The 19,575-nt window shown below is 40.2% G+C and overlaps 1 protein-coding gene across 1 annotated transcript in view; it reads left to right on the forward strand.

Moving 5' to 3' along the window:
• The first annotated feature begins 1,501 nt into the window (after nt 1–1,501).
• The window catches only part of LOC122797800 (uncharacterized protein K02A2.6-like), a 38,504-nt gene continuing 20,430 nt past the window's right edge, over nt 1,502–19,575 (forward strand). The window contains 1 exon segment of the mRNA XM_044066320.1: nt 1,502–1,570. Coding sequence (XP_043922255.1) covers nt 1,502–1,570 — 69 coding nt within the window.

Here is a 19,575-nt window from a genome sequence, read left to right on the forward strand (position 1 = left end):
CCATGCTAATGCAAAACCTGTTATTCCATCAACTTGTACATTTGTAAAAGCAATATTTAAAATGTGCCTTATGTTTTCACATTCTACCACTGTTAATTTGCATTTGTCCAGATTTCCTGCTCTAAGAGGTTCAGATGTATGACCATACCTTTGAACCTCTGAGAGGCACAAATCTGGACAAAGCCTAAAATACATGTAATTAAAAACCTTGAGAATGAACTGAAACCAAGGTACCAAAAAGTACTAGTAATAAAATCCAGAAAAGTACCCAGGAAGGGTAAAAAACAGCAATCCACAGCTTTGAGGTTTCAGCATTTATGTGTTGGTGTGGTTCGTATTAAACTTTTGCATCAAAGCTGTGGATTACTGTTTTTTACCCTTCCTGGGTACTTTTCTGGATTTTGTTATATGTAATTAAAATTCATTCAGTATTTTTTTTTTTGCGCTGTAAGTTAAGTTTAAGTGTAGCTGAGTGGGTTTGTGTGTTATGCCCCTCTGCTCAGCATGGCTTAAACATGTCATAGGAGCTAAGTAAAAATGTACAGCTGAAGTCTTAATGAGATAGTGTAGTGGTTCGAGTCCTGGCTTTGCATGCAGGTGTTCATGGTTCAAGTACCAAGACAGGCACTTTATTTTTTACACGGGAAAGCATTGCTAAAATTATTTTTTTAGGTTAAATTATGTAGTAAGTGATATTTGTTACCCAGGGTAGTATAGCTGGTCCAAAAATGGAAGTGTGAGTGCATATAACATGTGAAATCACCCATGTATATCCAAGTGTCACATACAGTATAGTCATACCCCAAGGTAATGTAATGAAAGCACATAGGGGGATGTCATGTAAAGTAAATCATATACACTTAATAACATGTCAGTAATGATGAATTAATCTACAATCCGGATATGTTTTTAAAATGAAAACTGAGCAATAGTAAGCAGTGTTCAGCTCTGTTTAGCTGGTTTAAGCATAGCTTAGACGTAAATTCTAAGCAGCAGTCAGCACACTTAAGTGGAATTGCGCACCGCTAAGCACTGCTCAACAGCTACCCCTTTAAACACAGCTCATCTCTGCTTAACAGGTTTGTGCATTGCTAAGCTTTGCTCGGCATTTTTGAAATGGTCCAATGATGGCAAAGGGTGGGAATATGCCCTTATTTAAACTGTGTAGGCTGGAATACAGCCAGAAACTGTTGTGGTTTGCTCTGTGCAGGAAGTATGTCAGGTGTTGGAGAGGGCTCGTGCTTTTGGGTATAGCGCTGGGGCATTTTGGAGTCCAGGGTCATGGCTGTGCTGCTTGTATCAAACCATGATGACAGACTGCTGCAGGGCCAGTACCAATGCTCACAGTATAAAGCAGAGGCTTGGGACTGTGTGGCTCATGACCTCACCAGTGCCACTGGAATCCCCTGAACTGGTGAGCAGGTATGACATCACTATGCTGACCTAAAGCAGAGGATGGGGATGCTGTTTGCCCAGTGGATCCAAGATGCTCAGGACAACCATGCTCCAGCAGTTTGTAAGTATCTCGGATATATCTGTACCATATTCTAGCCGAGTACGTGACAGACAGGTATGCATAATGTTTGTTGTCACCCCTACAGCTGCAGCAGAGAGGGCTAGCAATATAGAGGCACATGCCAACAGACTGACATAGATGTGCCGACAAGCTGGTGAGTACAGATATATCTTGCAGTATATAGTGCCATAAAGTATAAGGAGTACATTGTTTACTGCCAGTAAGTATAGTGTGTACTGTGTCTAATGAATAAATGTTTGTCTCACTAATAATGATCCATAGGATATCCATTAATGAATATGTCATTTCACTGTAATAAAGATTTATACCACAAACTGTTGTGTTTTACTGTGATATGTTGCTGGAGAAATGGAATGTGTACAGGTTCTTCACAGCAAATATGGCATTGACAGCATGAATTAACTGAGGCTGTTCTGAGAACCAGCTAGTATGCAAAACAGTAGAATGTGGAGCTGTAAAACAAGATATAAAGGGAATATGTAGTATTGTATGCACTAAGATCTGAACCGTGAATAGTAATGTCTACAGTATTATAGTGTGTCCCCTGCAGCATTGCATTCTTGTTTTAACCTTTGCTTTCCAGATTGTATTATTTCAAAGGATTAATACACAGTACAATAACTATCTGCCATGCATAAATGTCAGGATTACAAGGTCAGACTGTCTAACACAGACAGTATTAGGCAGAAATCAGTCAAGCATGAGACATCAGTTCCCCAGTAGCTCAATGTCATGAAAATAGTCCTGCTGTTCATTTTAGCACACCCAGGCATGGTTTAAATCCAGGGAGTGGAACTGAGATGTGTGTATATACACTAAAGAAATCTTGAATATTTGTAGAAACAGAAACTGTAAAAATATATTTTCTGCACAGGTCTTACAGGTAAAGAAATGTGTGTAATAGCTGTATGAAGGGTACATTAATACACCATGTACAATTATTCCACTATCTAAACCCATATGCCTGCAAATGACAGCAGGATAGGTACATACACCATGCACTCTCCCTGATACATGTCCCTCAAGTGTCACGCTGTCATGGCTAGTGGTCACTGCTGCTAATCACTTTGGACACAGATAGGAATCCAGGGAAGTATGCCAGTAGCAGACTCACACAACATCAGTGCAGGATACCCCTTCATTGTCAGATATGTAACCCTGACATAGGTTCATAGGTGTGTACTAGGCTAATGGCCAGAGGGTCTTTACAAGCCTAGCCATAGGACTACTCTGGCATACTGCCACCCGACCTTAGTTCCCAGTGCCTCTGTCGAGTAGAGCCACTGGTGTTATCCCCAGGGTGAATTTCTGTTTCCCATCCACTCAAGATTTCTCTTGAAGAGGATCGGCAAGGTGGTCTGCTTGACATGTATGAGAAGTCTGTTCCATAGCATGGGCAGTTTCTGCCCATGTACAAGCCCTCTCTAGTAATGTACCCATAATTGTCACAGTGTGCCTCATACCACCATTACAGATTGACAGTTTAACACATATGTATGTGCTACAGAAACTATGGGCCATAGTTAGATGTAAAGTGAGGGCAGACCTGTAGAGTACTGAGCAGTACTATTGTGAAAAATAGAAGCCTATGCAGTTGTTAATGGACTTTTTTCTCTCCAACCACCCCTCATCTGCATCACTAATTATTATTCATATACTACAGGTATGTTTTTCTCAAAACCTAATGATGGGGCTTGTGTTCTATTATTGTTCATATATTTAATTGTTTGCATATTAACATACCTTGTTCAAATACCATTGTTGGTGGCCTGTTGCCATCAATGTAACTGGCATGCTGTTACAATGCTTACTGTTGTTCCATTAATGCATGTGTTCTGTTTGCTATGCAACTGTTTCATATCTGTTGGTTTAGGTTAATTGGAACACTTACCCATGCAGTTATAACTAATTTTGAAATGTTATGTTCATGACCAACCAATATAGCTTGGATAACCTCAGCACATTGACATGTTTGGGAAGGCAGATCCCGGCAGATCTGCCTGTTCCACCTCATCTAGTGTGGCACTGGACCCCAGCACATCTGGGACCCAACCTGGAACATCCTCATCCACTGGTCCTGCATCACCTTTGGGTGGAGCCACCTCAGGGGATGGGGCCCCCCTCTGTATGCGGGCGTGGAGAAGAGCCTGTTACCAAGAGCAAGTTCTGGGGTATGGTGTGCAGCATCATTAGCTCCAAGTTGGATGGATGGCTGTGTCAGATGGAACGCCGCTTGGTGCACCTGGAGGGGCAGGCTGTCCCTGTTGTCCAGCTCCCTGCACAGCCACGTTCAGGGCTGTGAAGGTGCAGTGGTGCCTGCCCATGGCTGGGGACCTCAGTCCCACTGCATCCATTTGGGGGCTCATGGGTCTCTGATTCAAAACCACCCACCTGTCCAAGATGTTTACCCCCTCGTGTGTTATATACCATTTCTGTCTGCTGACGTGTTACTTGTCTGTTTACGAATGCAACCTATCCTACCCAACCTACCTCCCCAAACATACCTACAGCCCTTCACCAACATTCCACTCTCTAGTAAAACAAAAGGGGCATCTGTCCCACAAAAAAGTCATTGCCCCATATATAGCTCTACATTTCGCCCCCATGTCCAGTGACATAAATCAATCAACACTCAAATTACTCTACAAATGTATGTGTCCAACACCCCTCCGTGTGGGTTGTGAGGCTGTAAAGTCCAAATTTTCCACATCAGTCACAGCTGTTGCTGCAGTAGAAATATAGAGCTATGGTCCTTTCCTACACCCATACTGCACATCCCTAGCTGGTTTTCTTAACATTTTACCACCTGCTTGCCCCATTTCACCACTTTCCTATCATTCTTTTTTTCTTTTCTTTATTTAAAATTAGCATGGGTGTAAGAACTGCTAAGTGAAGCTAAGAGGACTTAACCATCTGTTAGCATCACACAAAACCACGTAAACCCACTTACAACTGCTTAAAAGTGCTTTAATCACTATGTCTCCATCAGCCCTTGTTCCTCCGGGCAGCAAAATAATCAGCCCTTGTTCTGCCCAGCAACAAAATAATCAGACCTTCGAAGTCTTGAACCCAGGACAATGGGCACTACAATCACAGCAATGTACCACTACACCACCTGAGCTGTAAAGATTTTTAATGCTTTTACAAACATATCATGAGTTACGGTCATTTAACATTAATGAAGCAAAGGCATCACTATCAAGTCTTGATCCCAGGACCCTGTGAACTACAATCACATCAACATACATCTACACGATCTGAGAAGTGAGAATGTGCAAAGCTTTTACAAAGATATCATGCACTACAGTCATTTAACATAACATAAGGGAAAATACATATCAGTAGTACTGTAATATACATATATATGTGTGTATGTATGTATATATGAATATATATATATATATATATATATATATATATATATATATATATATATATATATATATATATATATATATATATATATATATATATATATACATACATAGGTTACACATAGGCAGATGGACAGGGGTGCTTGGCAGTACTAGGCAGGACTGCTTTGCAGATAATCTTTCCAAAACACCAACAAACCTGAGCACTAAACCCGTTATACTCTTTTACACACTTAACACCCTACTGATCCCTTTTGATCAGTCAACAGAGAGTATGTCATCATAATATCCTGGCATGTCCAAAGGTTGATTTTGTGTGTACTCTCCAGTCCAGCTGGTGAATATGGGACATTTGAGGCAATGTTACAACTGCCTTACGTACACAGACAACCCTCACCTCCTCCCAACAAACTCAGATATATGTGAGAGATGCAACTATATAGACAAACAGGAGGCTGAGCTCTCTTGACCCATGACCGGCACAGTCTATCAGGTGGTGAAGGTAACAACACACACCACAAATCCAGTCTCACATAGACCTATAGCGACAGCAAACAAAATACATTACCACACAAATACATACTCGGAGACTCTAAATAATATCTGCCTAAGCAGCAGAGACCTCCTAATCAGACACCCAAACAACTGCTACCCCACAACAATACCCACATATCACATGGTTTACAAAGTCAGTGTGCCACACAGTCACTGCCCTTAGGGCTAAACAACACACCTAATACACTTGTAATAGTTGACTCTGTTGTCAGACACACTGACGTCACACTCACCAGGCTGAACAAGGAGAAGGACACTGTGAGCTGTCTGTCGGGTGGCAGGTTCCACCACATTACACATGCACTCAGGTCACTCCAAAGCAAGTACAAATATGGCTCCATCATTGTCCATGTTGGTGTGAATGACCTCAGACGTTCCTCCCTGGACTACATGACAAGAGGCATAGAGGAGCTCCCTGATCATGTAACCCAGGCCAGTATGACTCTGACCTTGTGTAGCATCTTACCCTTACCAAGAATGATGGCACAGTTACAGACAAGCTGATCAATTGTAACAGGTGGCTAACATATTGGTGTCATTCAAAGGGGATCCAGTGTCTGTCAGCCTGGGATGACATGCTCGACATGCCACGTAGCTTCGCTATGGACAGCTTGCACCTGTCACTCCTGGACTTTCAAATACTGGCTAAGGCTGTTGCCACCCCCACAGTGCCTTTTTTGGGCAAGGCTCAAAAGACAAACCCACCTCCATAGACAATACAAGGTAAAAGAAACTACGGGTAATGCTGCTCAACACCAGATGTCTAGAACTCAGAATGCACACACTCAAGACTCTCCTCAGTATGGAGAATGTTGATATCTGTGCAGTAACAGACACCTGGTTCAGGCTCTCAAAAGCACACCAGCACTACCAGGTTATACTTCATACCATGCTTTTCGGCCACAAGACTCAGACGGACCAACAAATTTAGGGGTAGTATCCGTATATATCACAGATACACACACCTCCAGGTTAGTAGCACTGCAGGAAGCATCAGAGACCATGCATGTGCAACTAATAATGGGAAAAACTGCCTTTCAGTTTGTAGCCTGCTACAGACCACCCTCCCAAACTCAGGAACCCCACTCAGCTTTCCTGGGAACACTGGAGAATATGACGGTCTCTACAAACACCATTATATGGGGTGACTTCAACTACCGAAACATTGACTTGGAATACTACTCAAGCCCCAACACCCTCGCCCAACGGTTGCTAGAATTTCTAAACCCAAATGCTATGTCACAACTGGTCACCACATCCACAAGAGGGGAAAACATATTGGGCCTGATCATCACCAACATGGGGACTCCATGTTCCACACCAGAGGTATGCCCCTCATTGGTAAGGTCAGACCATACATTTATCTCACTGGACATCCATATCCCATCCCCACCCCCATCCTAGGTTCTCTCGGTGAAGAACTTACCAAAAGCAAACGTCACACTTCTCAAAACTGAGGTGGCATCCTTCAAAGACCCTGGGACAGAGGTAAATACGGCTCAGACCGCAGAATCCTTTACAAACGCATTCTATTGACACCTACTGGAATGCATGGATCATGCTATCCCAAATAAAAACAAGACTCACTCCTCCAAAGGCAGGGGACCTGTCTGCTGGACCCCGGCCATAAATAAGCTATACAGCAAAAGGAGGGGGCTACTACATGATAGAGCACAATCCCAAAAAGGGAAGGCATCTCTGATCAGTACTAGCAAGAAGCTACGTTCACTCATGAATTCATCTAAGACCCGCTTCGAAAGGTAAATTGCACCAGACACTAAGGACAATCACAAGGCCTTCTTTAGTTATGTCATGAACCTGGGTGCCAACTCCCAGATATGCTGTGAGTTACTGCAAAATGACAATACATACACTGAACCCACAGACATTGCCAACATCCTGGCAAATAGGTTCAGTGCAAATGTCACCCCCCCACCCCCCCAATGAGCAAATGTCCATCCCAACAGAGTGTAGCCTCCCTGACATCACAGATGATCAGGTAAGTGCTGCCCTCTCCAAAGCAGACAACACAGCATCAATGGGACCAGACGGTGTCCCGGCCTGCATCTTACACAAGCTTCATGACGAACGTAACCCTAACATGAAGTCACTGTTCAATATCAGACTTACTGCAGGATATGTACCCAAGGAATGGCATACAGCAACAGTGGTCCCGCTCCACAAATGTGGTGCCACAACAGACCCCGGACACTATCACCCTATAAGCCTATCTAGCCTGATCTGCAAAGCTATGGAGCGTATCATCATGGAACTCATACACACAGACATTGGGAACCTACAGACACTGGATCTTACACAATTCGGCTTTGTTGTGGGCAGATCTTGCCTCTTGAACATGGTCGACTTTTTTAAACAGTTACCAGGTCCATAGACGTAGGGAAGGTAGTTCACACAGCCAACCTGGAACTCGCAAAAACCTTCAAAATAATACCCCACTCAGATATCATACATAAGCTCACCAGCTTAGATATCGACACATATGTCACAAGATGGATTGCTAACTGGAACAGGGATAGCACCCACATGGTAAGTATTGCAGGTGCCATGTCTGACTCTACACCAGTTACATGTGGTGTCCCACAAGGCTCAGTCCTGGGACCTCTCTTATTCAGTATATATTTCTCTGACGTACAGGCTAACACAGGAGGAATATGGCTGACCATGTTCGCAGATTACTGCAAACTGGGTGCCATATTTGACTCTCCAGCTGGCACAAACATCCTCCAAAAGGGTCTCACAGAAATGGATAACTGGTGCCAGAGCCATGGCCTACAGCTAAATGCCATTAAATGCATAGTCATCCCATTTGGGAATAACAAAGTGCCCACACATTACCACATAGGTGTTAATACATTAAGTATGGTAGAAGTTGTTAGGAATTTGGGGACACGAGTAGTTAGTAATCTTGCCTTTGACAATCACATTGCCAAAGTGGTTAGACAGACCTTCTATATAGCCCACCTTATCCCAAAAGGTTTCACATCTAGATCAAGTAAAGTCATTGTGCCCCTATACTCATAAGGCCCATGATTGGATACAATGTCCCATTTGGGATGTACCTTACCCGACACCTGCAGCAACTGTAATGGCCACAAAAGTATCTCACCAAGTGGATCTAGGGACTCACACAGATGCCTGTGCAGTTCGGCTAAAGTAACTCCAGCTCTTCTCAGTCGCTTGCAGCCTACTCGGATGCGATCTGTGCCTGTTGCTTACAGCCATGTCCAACACAGAATTAATGGACATGCTCCACCTCAGGATATTAGGATCTGTTAGAGCTACATGCTTCAGGGACTTACACCTCAGCACAGATATTAATAGGACATGCTGGAGGGACGCATTCATATCCCAGAGGCTCCCCTCACTCTGGAATGGGATCCCAGTCCCGCATAGGCAGAGCCCCCCCCCCCACTGACCCCCTACAGGAGACATATTGACGAGTGGATGGGTGATCGTATGTTTACACCTGGGATCTCTTCTGGGTCCCTGCTAGACAAAGGCACAATAAACTAAATGTAAAAGGCCTATCTTGTGTGACCTACTATTCACAATCACAGTCCACTAATCTAACAGGGCTGCGAAAGCCAAACACACTCTGGCTAGGCTTATAAATGCCCTAGGGCAGATAGCCTAGTATCAACCTATGGTAATGTTCGGGATGCACATTGTTCATTGATGATACTGATTGCAGGTTTTTTATCTTCTTTGCTTTCCCACTTTCTATGAACAACCTAAGTACCTGCAGAACATATTTTATTATGACAGGGTTCCAATATATTATATATGTGTCTGTTGTCATATAACTGTGTGCACAAGGCGGATTGGTGAATAGTGAGAGGTTCCTGGGTTAACACATGCAACTGCCGGATATGTGTGGCCCACTGCTGTATTCAGACATGGCCTAAGTGTGTGAGCATGCCCAGTCTGTTCTTTCAGTGTTTTGTTGCCTGACATTTGTCTCATTTATTCAAGTGTGTGACCATGCCCAGTGTGACCTTTCAGTATGTTGCTGTCTGAAGTCCACTACATTTGTTGATGTTAACATTTATACTATATGTGTGTGTTGAAAATCAGGTTCTATTCATACTGCAGGGCTCACCTTTGTGTCATAACTCGACAGGGATTATGCTGTGCCTGCAGGGTTTCCATGAGATACTTTGCATTGACTTATCAACATTTCTTCATACAGGCTGACCAGTGCAATACTGTCATGGTTTAGTGGTTCAGTACTATGACTATAGTGCTCAGTATCCTGGGTTCAAAGCCTATCACTGCTTTATATTTTCATACTGAGCAGACCAGACTGCTTAAGGGCCAGTGGAGCAAATATGAGCATGTTGGCTTTTGTTCAGCTATGCCCAACGTAGACCAAGCTTGTCCAACATTGCTCAACATTAACCAACATTGCTGAACGTTGCCCAATATTGCTCAACATTGACCACAGTTGTGCTAGTGTTAGTGTGTGCAACTGCTTTACATATACTAAATGCTGGTGAAAGCTGCTTTATATTGCTTAACATATGGCAATCATGCCTCAGGTGGTGCTGCAGGGCTGCCTATGTCGGATGCATATACTGCACTCCCTATACATGTTTGGAAACAGGTAGTGTCAAGTTAGGCATCCCTTTTACTATATGTGCAAGTCAGAGAGAGGTATAATTTCCAGGGTTCCTACTGAGCCAGTGTATGTGCTATGCGTTGCCTCTTTGCCAAGGCTAAAGCATACTGGGCACGCCTCCTTCTGCCTACTGGGGCAGGCTCAGGTTGTTCCTCCTCTGAGTCACACTCTGCCTGTGATGGCCTTGGCAATGGTGGGGGGCTGTTTGGCCCAGGCCTATGCTGCTCTTACTGCAGCTGTTTTCGCAGGATCATATTATGTAGCATAGCACATACCATGACAATTTGGGTACATGTAGTTGGTGAGTACTGCAAGGCTCCACCAGATGTGTCCAGGCACCAGAACCGTGACTTGAGCAGGCCAAACACACGCTCGATTACATTTTGTGTTTGTGCGTGTGCCTCATTATGGTGTTCCTGTTCAGGTGTGTGTGTGTTTCTGATGGGTGTCATCAGCCAAGTCTCCAGTGCATAGCCATCATCCCCCACTAGGTGACCATGAGGGATGTCCCCATTGGCAAATGTCTGGTACAGCTGTGTCAGATGCCAGATATGGGAATCATGGTAGCTTCCAGGGCCGCCAGCACACACATTCAGTATTATGTCCTGGGCATCACACATGACCTGGCAGTTGATGGAGGGGAAGCCCTTGCGGTTGAAGTAGACCCTATCCCACTCACCAGCTGGTGCTTTGATGCATATGTGCGTGCAGTCTATTGCACCCACTACCTCAGGGTATTCCGCTATTTACTGGAAGAGATGCATATTGCTGGCCAATACCTCACAGGAACTGGAGAAATATACATGATCACCGACATGTGCTGACATGTCATCCAGGAAGTGGCGCAGTACCCTGGATGCTGATGCCTGTGATATCCTCATCATATCACCAGTTGGTCTCTGGAAGGTACCTGTTGCTAATACTCTTAGGCCAACACATACCTTGGTTTCCACTGGGATGGGTTCCCCTCTGTTGGTTCTGTGTGTGAGGCATGGCCTGCACAGCTCAACAATTTGCTGCAAGAGGTCTCTGTCCACTCTATAGCGCTCCGCTATCTCCAGCTCATGTAGCCCATGATAGGTTACAATGGGCCTGTACACTCTTCTCCGTCTCCTCACTGTGGGTTGTCCAGCAGCATTCGCATTGTCACTACCCTCAGCATGTTGCATATGTCGCCTTATAACAGCAATGGCAGCCCCTAACATTTCTTTGTCTCAGTAAAGCATTTTCAGTTTTCACTTCTATTAGCTTACTGCAGTGTTGCAGTGTCTCTTGAGAGAAACATAGTGGAATGTTGTTTGCAGAGTTTTAAGTGCTGGGCTGGGCTGGGCTAGTGTACTAACTGTGTAATTGCCTGATTCTGATTGTTTTCACCTGCTAGTTCTGCTAGTACTCCCTGGTTAACTTCCTACTATTTGTTGTGCTTCCCTTTTCCTTTCTGTTTCCTCAGGGGGGGCAGCGACGTGCACACAAGTGCAAACACATGCACACCAGCTCACAAGCGCGCACACATGCTTATACGGACTAAAACTTGCTTATTCTTCCTAAAACGCATGCACACCAGTGCAAACGTGCTTACACAACCTTAAACAGCCTTAGACATGCTTACTCCAGCTTAAACGCGCGCACACAGGGGTACACGCGCGCACACAGTCTTATTCGGATATACAGGCGCGCACCCACGGGCATACACGTTGCAGGCACTTCAGCAAGAAACTTTAGTGTTATCCACGGCATACACCTTCAATTTCTTACCTTTAGCTAGGCTACCTGTTGACACACCTCTTCCAGTGATGTGTAACTGACAGCAGACACATGCCACTCTGCTCCAATGAGCTTCACTTCCTTCATACATACCTCCCTCGTGATGTCACCCATCTTCGACTCTGTTACTCCCCTTATCCTACTCCTACACTCCACTGACTGTGCTCATTTGCTATGTAAACTTGGGATTCACTATTCTAACCCTCATTTGCATAGGATTGCCTACTAATGCTTGGTTACATCTCTTAGTCTGAGCTTCCCCCCTTAGCAACCTCTACTCGGTAGCCATGTTGTCTTCAACCTGCCATTCCCTTGCATTGTAAATTAAGTATTACAATAAAATCCACATTTGTGGATTTTAATTATTGGTTTTCTGGTTTTTAGAGTGCAGCGCATTTGCACTGCGCTGCGCTGCGCTACGCTTACACACCAGAGATCAGGATAAAAAAAAATTATTTCAGTTTTATTTTACATCGGTGAACATTGCCAATGGCCATATTTTGGGCCATTGGCAAGCTTCCTCAACTGGATGCATTCTTTTTTTGGAGCTGTCACGGCTCCGTTTTGCTATTTGCAGTATCGTACTCAGTTGTCAATGGAGTACATTTCTGCAAATAACACTACTCTTATTCGGACAGGTTTGGGTTTCCTGGGTCGCAAATTTACCTCATTTGCATAGTTTTCACCTGCAAATGAGGTAATTTGCATATCCAAGCCCTGTTCGTGTAAGACTCGTTTTAGGAGCTCTGTTGCACGCCCCTACCGGCTATTCCTGGATCGCTCGGCGGACATGTTGGCTGCATGGAGTCTTACTCTACTCTTAGACTGCATGCATGCCTTTGTGAATCTGGCCCATAGCCTTTTCACTTACTTGAGTTATCATTATTAAAGGTATGGGTTTTAAAATGGTTTATAATCATGCAATAATAAAATGCTGTCTGGAACTGAGAAACAGAAATCATTTTAAGAGGTTATCTCTAAGATGTGAAAACACACTGAAGAACATTTACTATTCACTTTAAATTGCATCCCATTTGTTTTCTTTTGAGTTACAGAATGAATGCTTCTTTGTGAGCTCTTTCATTTATGTTCTCTTTCTTTCAAGAAAGTAATATATTTTTGTATGAGATGTTTGGCTGCAAACATGAATAATTCACTTGAAACAATAAGTTTGTACCTAGCTAGCAATGGCATTGATACACATAATAAAATAACACAAAAGCTAATATGAGTGCTGCTCTTAAGAAAATATAATTGCACATAAAGTACACTAAATGCAAAATACTGATAACAAAGATTTTGGTATGAAAAACTAAACACATGTTTTATAACATTACTGTGTATCTGCACCTGGCTGAAAATTGTGCATTTTCTATCTGCATTTCCGGATCTGCCTTACTTGACATTTTGTACCGTTTTCAACTTGCATTTGTTTTATATCGTACTTCAGGCTACCTGACTTACTTAAAAATGACAAACCAAATATTTTGTAATGCACTCCTGTACATGATGACTACACTAAATACACTAAAACAGTTTCCATCATTACTGACAACATCCTTCTAATGTTTAATACCATGTTTCCTTCTGTTGGCTTATGCATGTCTCTTATTCACCAACTCCCCCTCTGTGGTAGCCCTAACCATTTGTATTGAGTGTATTATAGCCTCCAATTCTGTAATAAAATGTGTATCTGTTTAATTCCTCATCATAAAATAATCCAATTGACGTTAAAATAGGATTCTAATATACATTCTGAAATATAGTGTTCCCGCACCTTATTTATCTGAGATATAGGAAACAAATTGCCACGTCACCTGTGCTTGTACTTATCTAGTAAATGCATATCAATAACAAAGTACAAAGTACATTCATTAATTTTTTTGCTAAAACATAGTCATCCCCATTCTGGCTGTAACTTTTATCTTAGCCTTAATGATAGCGTTGCAATGAAGTATTCTGTAACACCATCCAGATCTAGTTTATTTAGTTTACTTCCAGAAAAAAAGATATCTGCTTACTTCAAAATCATTTAGTATTGATTTGCAGTGACTCAAATTGAATCCACTTAAGTACTGCACATGGTAGATGTTTTCATTTCAAGTAATGAGAAACACTTCTAACCATTTGATATTTATTTAAGTATCATATTGTGCACTTTTAATATAGATAGCTTAGGATGTTTTCATTTAACAGATGTTGCTTTTCAACATAATTTCCAGGAAAAAAGTTAATTTTTCAAATGAAGTCAGAACTGTAGTAATAGTCTTGGCAATCTAAACATTTTTCTGTGAATTTTATTAGAATTCTGAGAAACTTGGCCTGTACTTTTTCTACCTGCATTGGTTAAAAGCAAATGTGTTCAGATATAATATACCTTGTTGTTAGAGAAAATAATGTTTGAAGACATCTCTCTCCCCCAAGCACAGTACTACCAATGCCATCTTGCTGAACTAGAAGGAGATAGCTGTGTTCTCTTAATTGTTTTGGTAATTTTTACATAATTATAGAATTCTGTTGAACAAGCAGCACCCACAGAGCTTGCAACACTTTCATAGGAGATATGTAAGATGATTTTTATGTCTAAAGGAGAAATGAGCATATCTCAAGTGAATGCCTTTTACCTGTCATTAACATACTGTAAATTACTTGGGTAACCCACATGGTAGAAGACAGTGCTGAGCAAGTGTTAAGTTAAACCTATGGACCTATGAAAATGGTGTATTAGAAATGTCTCTCCAACATGAAAAACTCTGTCCTGTCCTTTATATGCTCTGTGAGACATTAAAATACCCATTTGTTAGATCCAATGTCATGAAATGTCTGACGGAGCAACTAATAAAGGATAGGCAACAGACAATAGGAGAAATGGAGTTCAGCTACAGGAAATTTATACAAATGTTAAGGCATCCATCTGGTTCAGACACCATCTACTTGACTTTCTGTAGGACTCATTGATCATTCCTGAAGCTTACATCACGTTTTTTTAATCTCAGCAGTGATATTTTTATATTTTGCCTTAGGAATCTTGTACTAGGCTTTTACAATCTTTCCTTTTAAAGGTAAGGCTCAAACCCTGTACTGCCTGTCCATGAGTGAGACACTTTACCAGTTACACCAACCCTGAATTCTTGAAGTTCTTTCCACTTTTGTTTCACTTATTGACAGTGTCATGACTTATTATGCACATTCATCAAAGTAAGAAAGAAATACATCTGTTATTAGCAATAAAAACCTCTGTCTATTCCTTCCTTTGTTGAACAGAGTTTTCCATGGTCTTATCTCTGATACAAAGTCAGGTCTCACATCTTAACCCATCTTATAGGTGACTGCTATACTTTGCCATCTCATCAGAGCTTTAGAACATTGAATTTGTGCATCTTTAGTTGTTTTCATTTAATACTTAATAAGGTACTATACAGTTCACAAAAAATGGAAGGGGGTGCACTAAGCCATGAAAATCAAAAACAGAAGATAAAACTATACAGTAGCAATCAAAAGATATATAATAAGAATTATGAGATAAGCATATGTTTTACAAGTTTTATTTCAAGTATACATCATGGTAGAAATGCTGTGGTATAATGGTAGGGTGGGCAGGGGGAGGGTGACATATTGGATATTAGTAGCTGAGAGAGATTAAGATTAGAGATTGAGAGGCCCATAGGTGATGTAACCTGCTGTGTGCAAGTAAACTTTGATTTAGTGTGAAGTATTCTTTTTAAGTTAACGTGGCAGAATGCTTCTAATATTTTTGTAAGGCCCTTGACAAGTGGTCAGGGATTTGTTATCCGGGTCTATATTATGATATCACATGCTCAGAAGAGTGAGCGACACATAATCGACCCCATGTAAGTGAAAGCTTACAACGTTGAAACCTCAGAAAAATGATTTTTTTCCAAGGGAAAAAAAATCGCTGCTCCAAAAAAAAAAAACAAAAAAAAAAACTGTAAACCATAACAAGCCCCCACACCCCCAACCTGGGGGACTGTGCACCCCACACACCCCCACTTAAATATACCAACTCCAAGATCGCACTACTGTACCAAAAATGGCAAAGTAGCAAAAGCAGCCAAGCAAATTCTTTCCCAGGGAAAGAATTTGCTGAAAAGCCGCTTTGCTATTTTGCCTTTTCATGCTTTTCAGTTCGACAAAGATGCATTTGACAACCTGCGTCTGTGATAGAGTAATAGGGAGCCTTGTTATCCACATGAAGCATGAGAATGATCATGTGGTCTCATTGATTAAACTCTCTAACGATGATACTCTTGTTATAGGTAGAGGCATCTCTGACATGCGTTGATAATGTATTCTTTGATTTAAGGCAGTGTGACTTAAGCTTTTGCTGCATTTAGATAATATTCCCTACTTTTCTATATTAAGACTTTTTTTCCTTTTCCCAGTTTCTTTTTTTTTCTTCCATACCTCAAAATTCCTTGTGTTGATACCCATATAATATTATGTAAGGAGATTAAGACTAGGCTTCTAAAGATTCTCACAGATCAATAGCCTAGCATGTACCTATGAACCTATGTGATTAATAGTTTTAAAAGGAACAATGAAGAAGACTGCAAGCTGCTGTTGATTTGGTCTTTATAGGAATTCATGAATTTAAAATAAAGGTAATGCTTTCTGCACAAGTGCTGTCTTGTTTTTGTAACTCAACTGCAATACATCCCCCATATAGCAGACACAATATATAAGGTAGTTAATGGGTCCTGATTGGCTCCATGTAATACTGTAATGCCTCCTATACCTAGGACATAAAGTAATAATTGTCTCCATATTTTAACAATCCTGGTCTATGATACTGACCACTGATGCTTTAGTTTCTTGTTGAACAGTTTATTTAATCCAAGCTTTGGTGAATCATGTACAAAATTTGTATCTGCTTGAAGTGAAGCGCTTGGCATAAGGCTGCCATACATAGGGTATAAAAGTGTAATAATCCATCCAGATCACTTTGGATATCACAAAGTAGCTGCAAGATTGTAGTCAGTGCATATTGTTAAGACTGTGAGCTGTAGTTCCTGTGGTACAGAGTTTGATTCCCACAGCCCTCATTTGCCTAATGTGCAACCTTGAACAAGTCACTTAACCAGTCATTGCTTTAAGATCACCCCTCAAAAAAGACTGTGTGTCCAGTGGGCATATCTGGTTAATAAATTGGAGGTGTTTGGCAACACTGAGACTAACTGATACTGTCAAGTATATGACTATCCTTTTGAATATGATCTTAGATTTAAGATTATCTAAATCTCTTAATTATACTCATTAGTGTTTTAGATATGGTATTTGGTATTCAAACTATTATTGATAATTTACTTCTAGTAGTTTGTATGGTAGAACTGATGATGTGTAATTAGTTTCTTGTCCTTAAACTGATCACAATGCAATTACTTTTAAATTACATTAAAGCCTAATAACTTAATACTTTATTAGGAACTACCTGCATATATAATTAAGATTAATGGTTTTAAAGAATTGTTTATAAATTAGATAAAATATTTTTTAGACTTTAATTATAATGAAGAGGTTACTGAGGTCATTTTGTGGGATACATTGAAAGCTTATTTCAGTGGTAAAATTAAAAAGTGGTAAGTAGGTAAAAGAATAGAATGGAATAAAGAATTACATGAATTACAATCCAATACAGATAAATTAAAGTTAAATATAAAATCAAATGTTAAGTCAGCAAACTTAAGAGTTGGAAGCATTTAATCAAAATATGTTGGCATACTAAATCAGAATCTTTCAATAAATTTAGAAAAGTTAAAATTACAATCATACTCTTAAAATCCTAAATAAATAAACATTAGATCTAAGAAAATTAATAATTTAAACCATATCAAAGAGATTTATTATACATTTTGGAAGTATAAATAAAGTGGTGACAGATTTAACTGATATATTATAATGCTTTAGGAATCATTATGAAGAAATAAATAATAATATTGGGAGTTTGAAAAACAATAGTCTAGTTGCTAGTTTTTTTAAAAGACAATATATACTATAAGTTAACTAATAAAGAAATAGAATTGATAAGCTTTTTTCATTTAAGGAATTAAGGAATTAAAAGATCAAATTAAAAATCTTAAAACTAATAGAGCTCCAGGTTTAGATGGTATAATTCTAGATGATGCCTGACTGTTAGTAGGTGAAAGCACTCAGTCTGAAGGGCTTTGTGCATGTTGATTTTTTATGTGTTATTAAAGCATCATTTTGTCTAGCTACACGTTGGTTTGGATTTCTTTTTTCATCTTTGGGATTTACCTCTGGTTCTTCTGAGGGACATTTTCTTATCCTTGCTAATGTCTAAAGGTAGTGCATTCCATATTTTAGTTACAAGTTACAGAATATGAGTAAATGGATTGACCAGAAACTTTGTTTGGTTTCTATAGAACTAATGGATGCTTATCTTCAGAGTGGTGAGTTCAATTAGGTATATAGAGTTGGAGAAAAGAATTTATCGATGAGCATATTTCAAAATTATAGATGATTTTCTGGGCCATTGTTAGTTGTTGGTAGGTTAGCTGTTGGGGTAGTGTGAGCCAGTTAAGAGACGTAAGAGCTGTGCAATGGTGCTTATGGAATGGTAATCCTGTTGCAAATTTTTAAATTTTATTGTAACAGGATTCCAGTGTATTTGTTAATGTGATTTGGAGGTTGGCAAGTGTAGGGGTACCATATAGTAAAGACGGTAGTAGGTATGTGGTGGCCAGTGTTCTTTTTGTGTCTGGGTCCATAAAGTGTGTTGATATAGCATTCCTAATTTCTGGTGCATTTTTTAATGGTATTATGAATATGCATGTCAAAGGTTAGTTTATTGTCTTTTTTTATCCCTACAAGTTTAGCATATGGGACCACTTCAATTTCTGTGTTGATAAGGGAATATATTTTAAAGTCAATAGAGTATAATTTTGGTGTGAAGAGAAATAATCTGGTTTTGTGTGGGTTTAGTAGGAGTTATGCATTATTTAGCCAGGTTTTGACAGGTGAAACATTCATTTGGATTATGTGTCTGAGGTGTGTTATATTCTTAGAGGAGGAAATGATAGTTGAGTCATCAGTGTATTGGATAATGGTGCTTTGGCAGGAAGCGATGTGGAGGTTATTTATAAAGATGTGAAAAGAAGGGGACCAAGGATGGAACCTTGAGGGATCCCTGTTTTATTGTGTAGATATTCTGAGAGAGACTCTTGCCATTTTGCACATAAAATGCAACTATACACAGATGATATTTTACTTACTATTGGTAATATATAATCATCTTTAAAATGTATAGTGAATTCTATGAAATATTTTGAAGAGATTTCAAGTTTGACATTTAAACACTGTAAAACTAACATGCTACTAAGGAATAAGAACCGAAGATCTGCACTAAAATATATAGTAATTTTAAGTGGGACCATACACAAATTAAATATCTTGGAATTATCATAACATCTAACTGTAAATAATTATTGTTAGTAAATTATAGAAACATAATTAATATAGTTACTCAATTAACCACAAGATGGAATAAATTATTTTACACTATGGAAGATAGACTTCCTTTAATGAAAATGGCAGTTCTACCAAAAACCTTGTTTTATGTACTGTTGCTAATTCTAGCTCCATCAAATGATTTTTTTTTTATAAAAATAAACTTTATCCTTCTTAAAATCTTATGTTATCCTAATAAACCAAGGGTATCTTTTGAATGG

Source organism: Protopterus annectens, chromosome 3.part1 (genome assembly GCF_019279795.1).
Source record: "Protopterus annectens isolate FY-2018-M chromosome 3.part1, PAN1.0, whole genome shotgun sequence".
Lineage (NCBI taxonomy): Eukaryota > Metazoa > Chordata > Ceratodontiformes > Protopteridae > Protopterus > Protopterus annectens.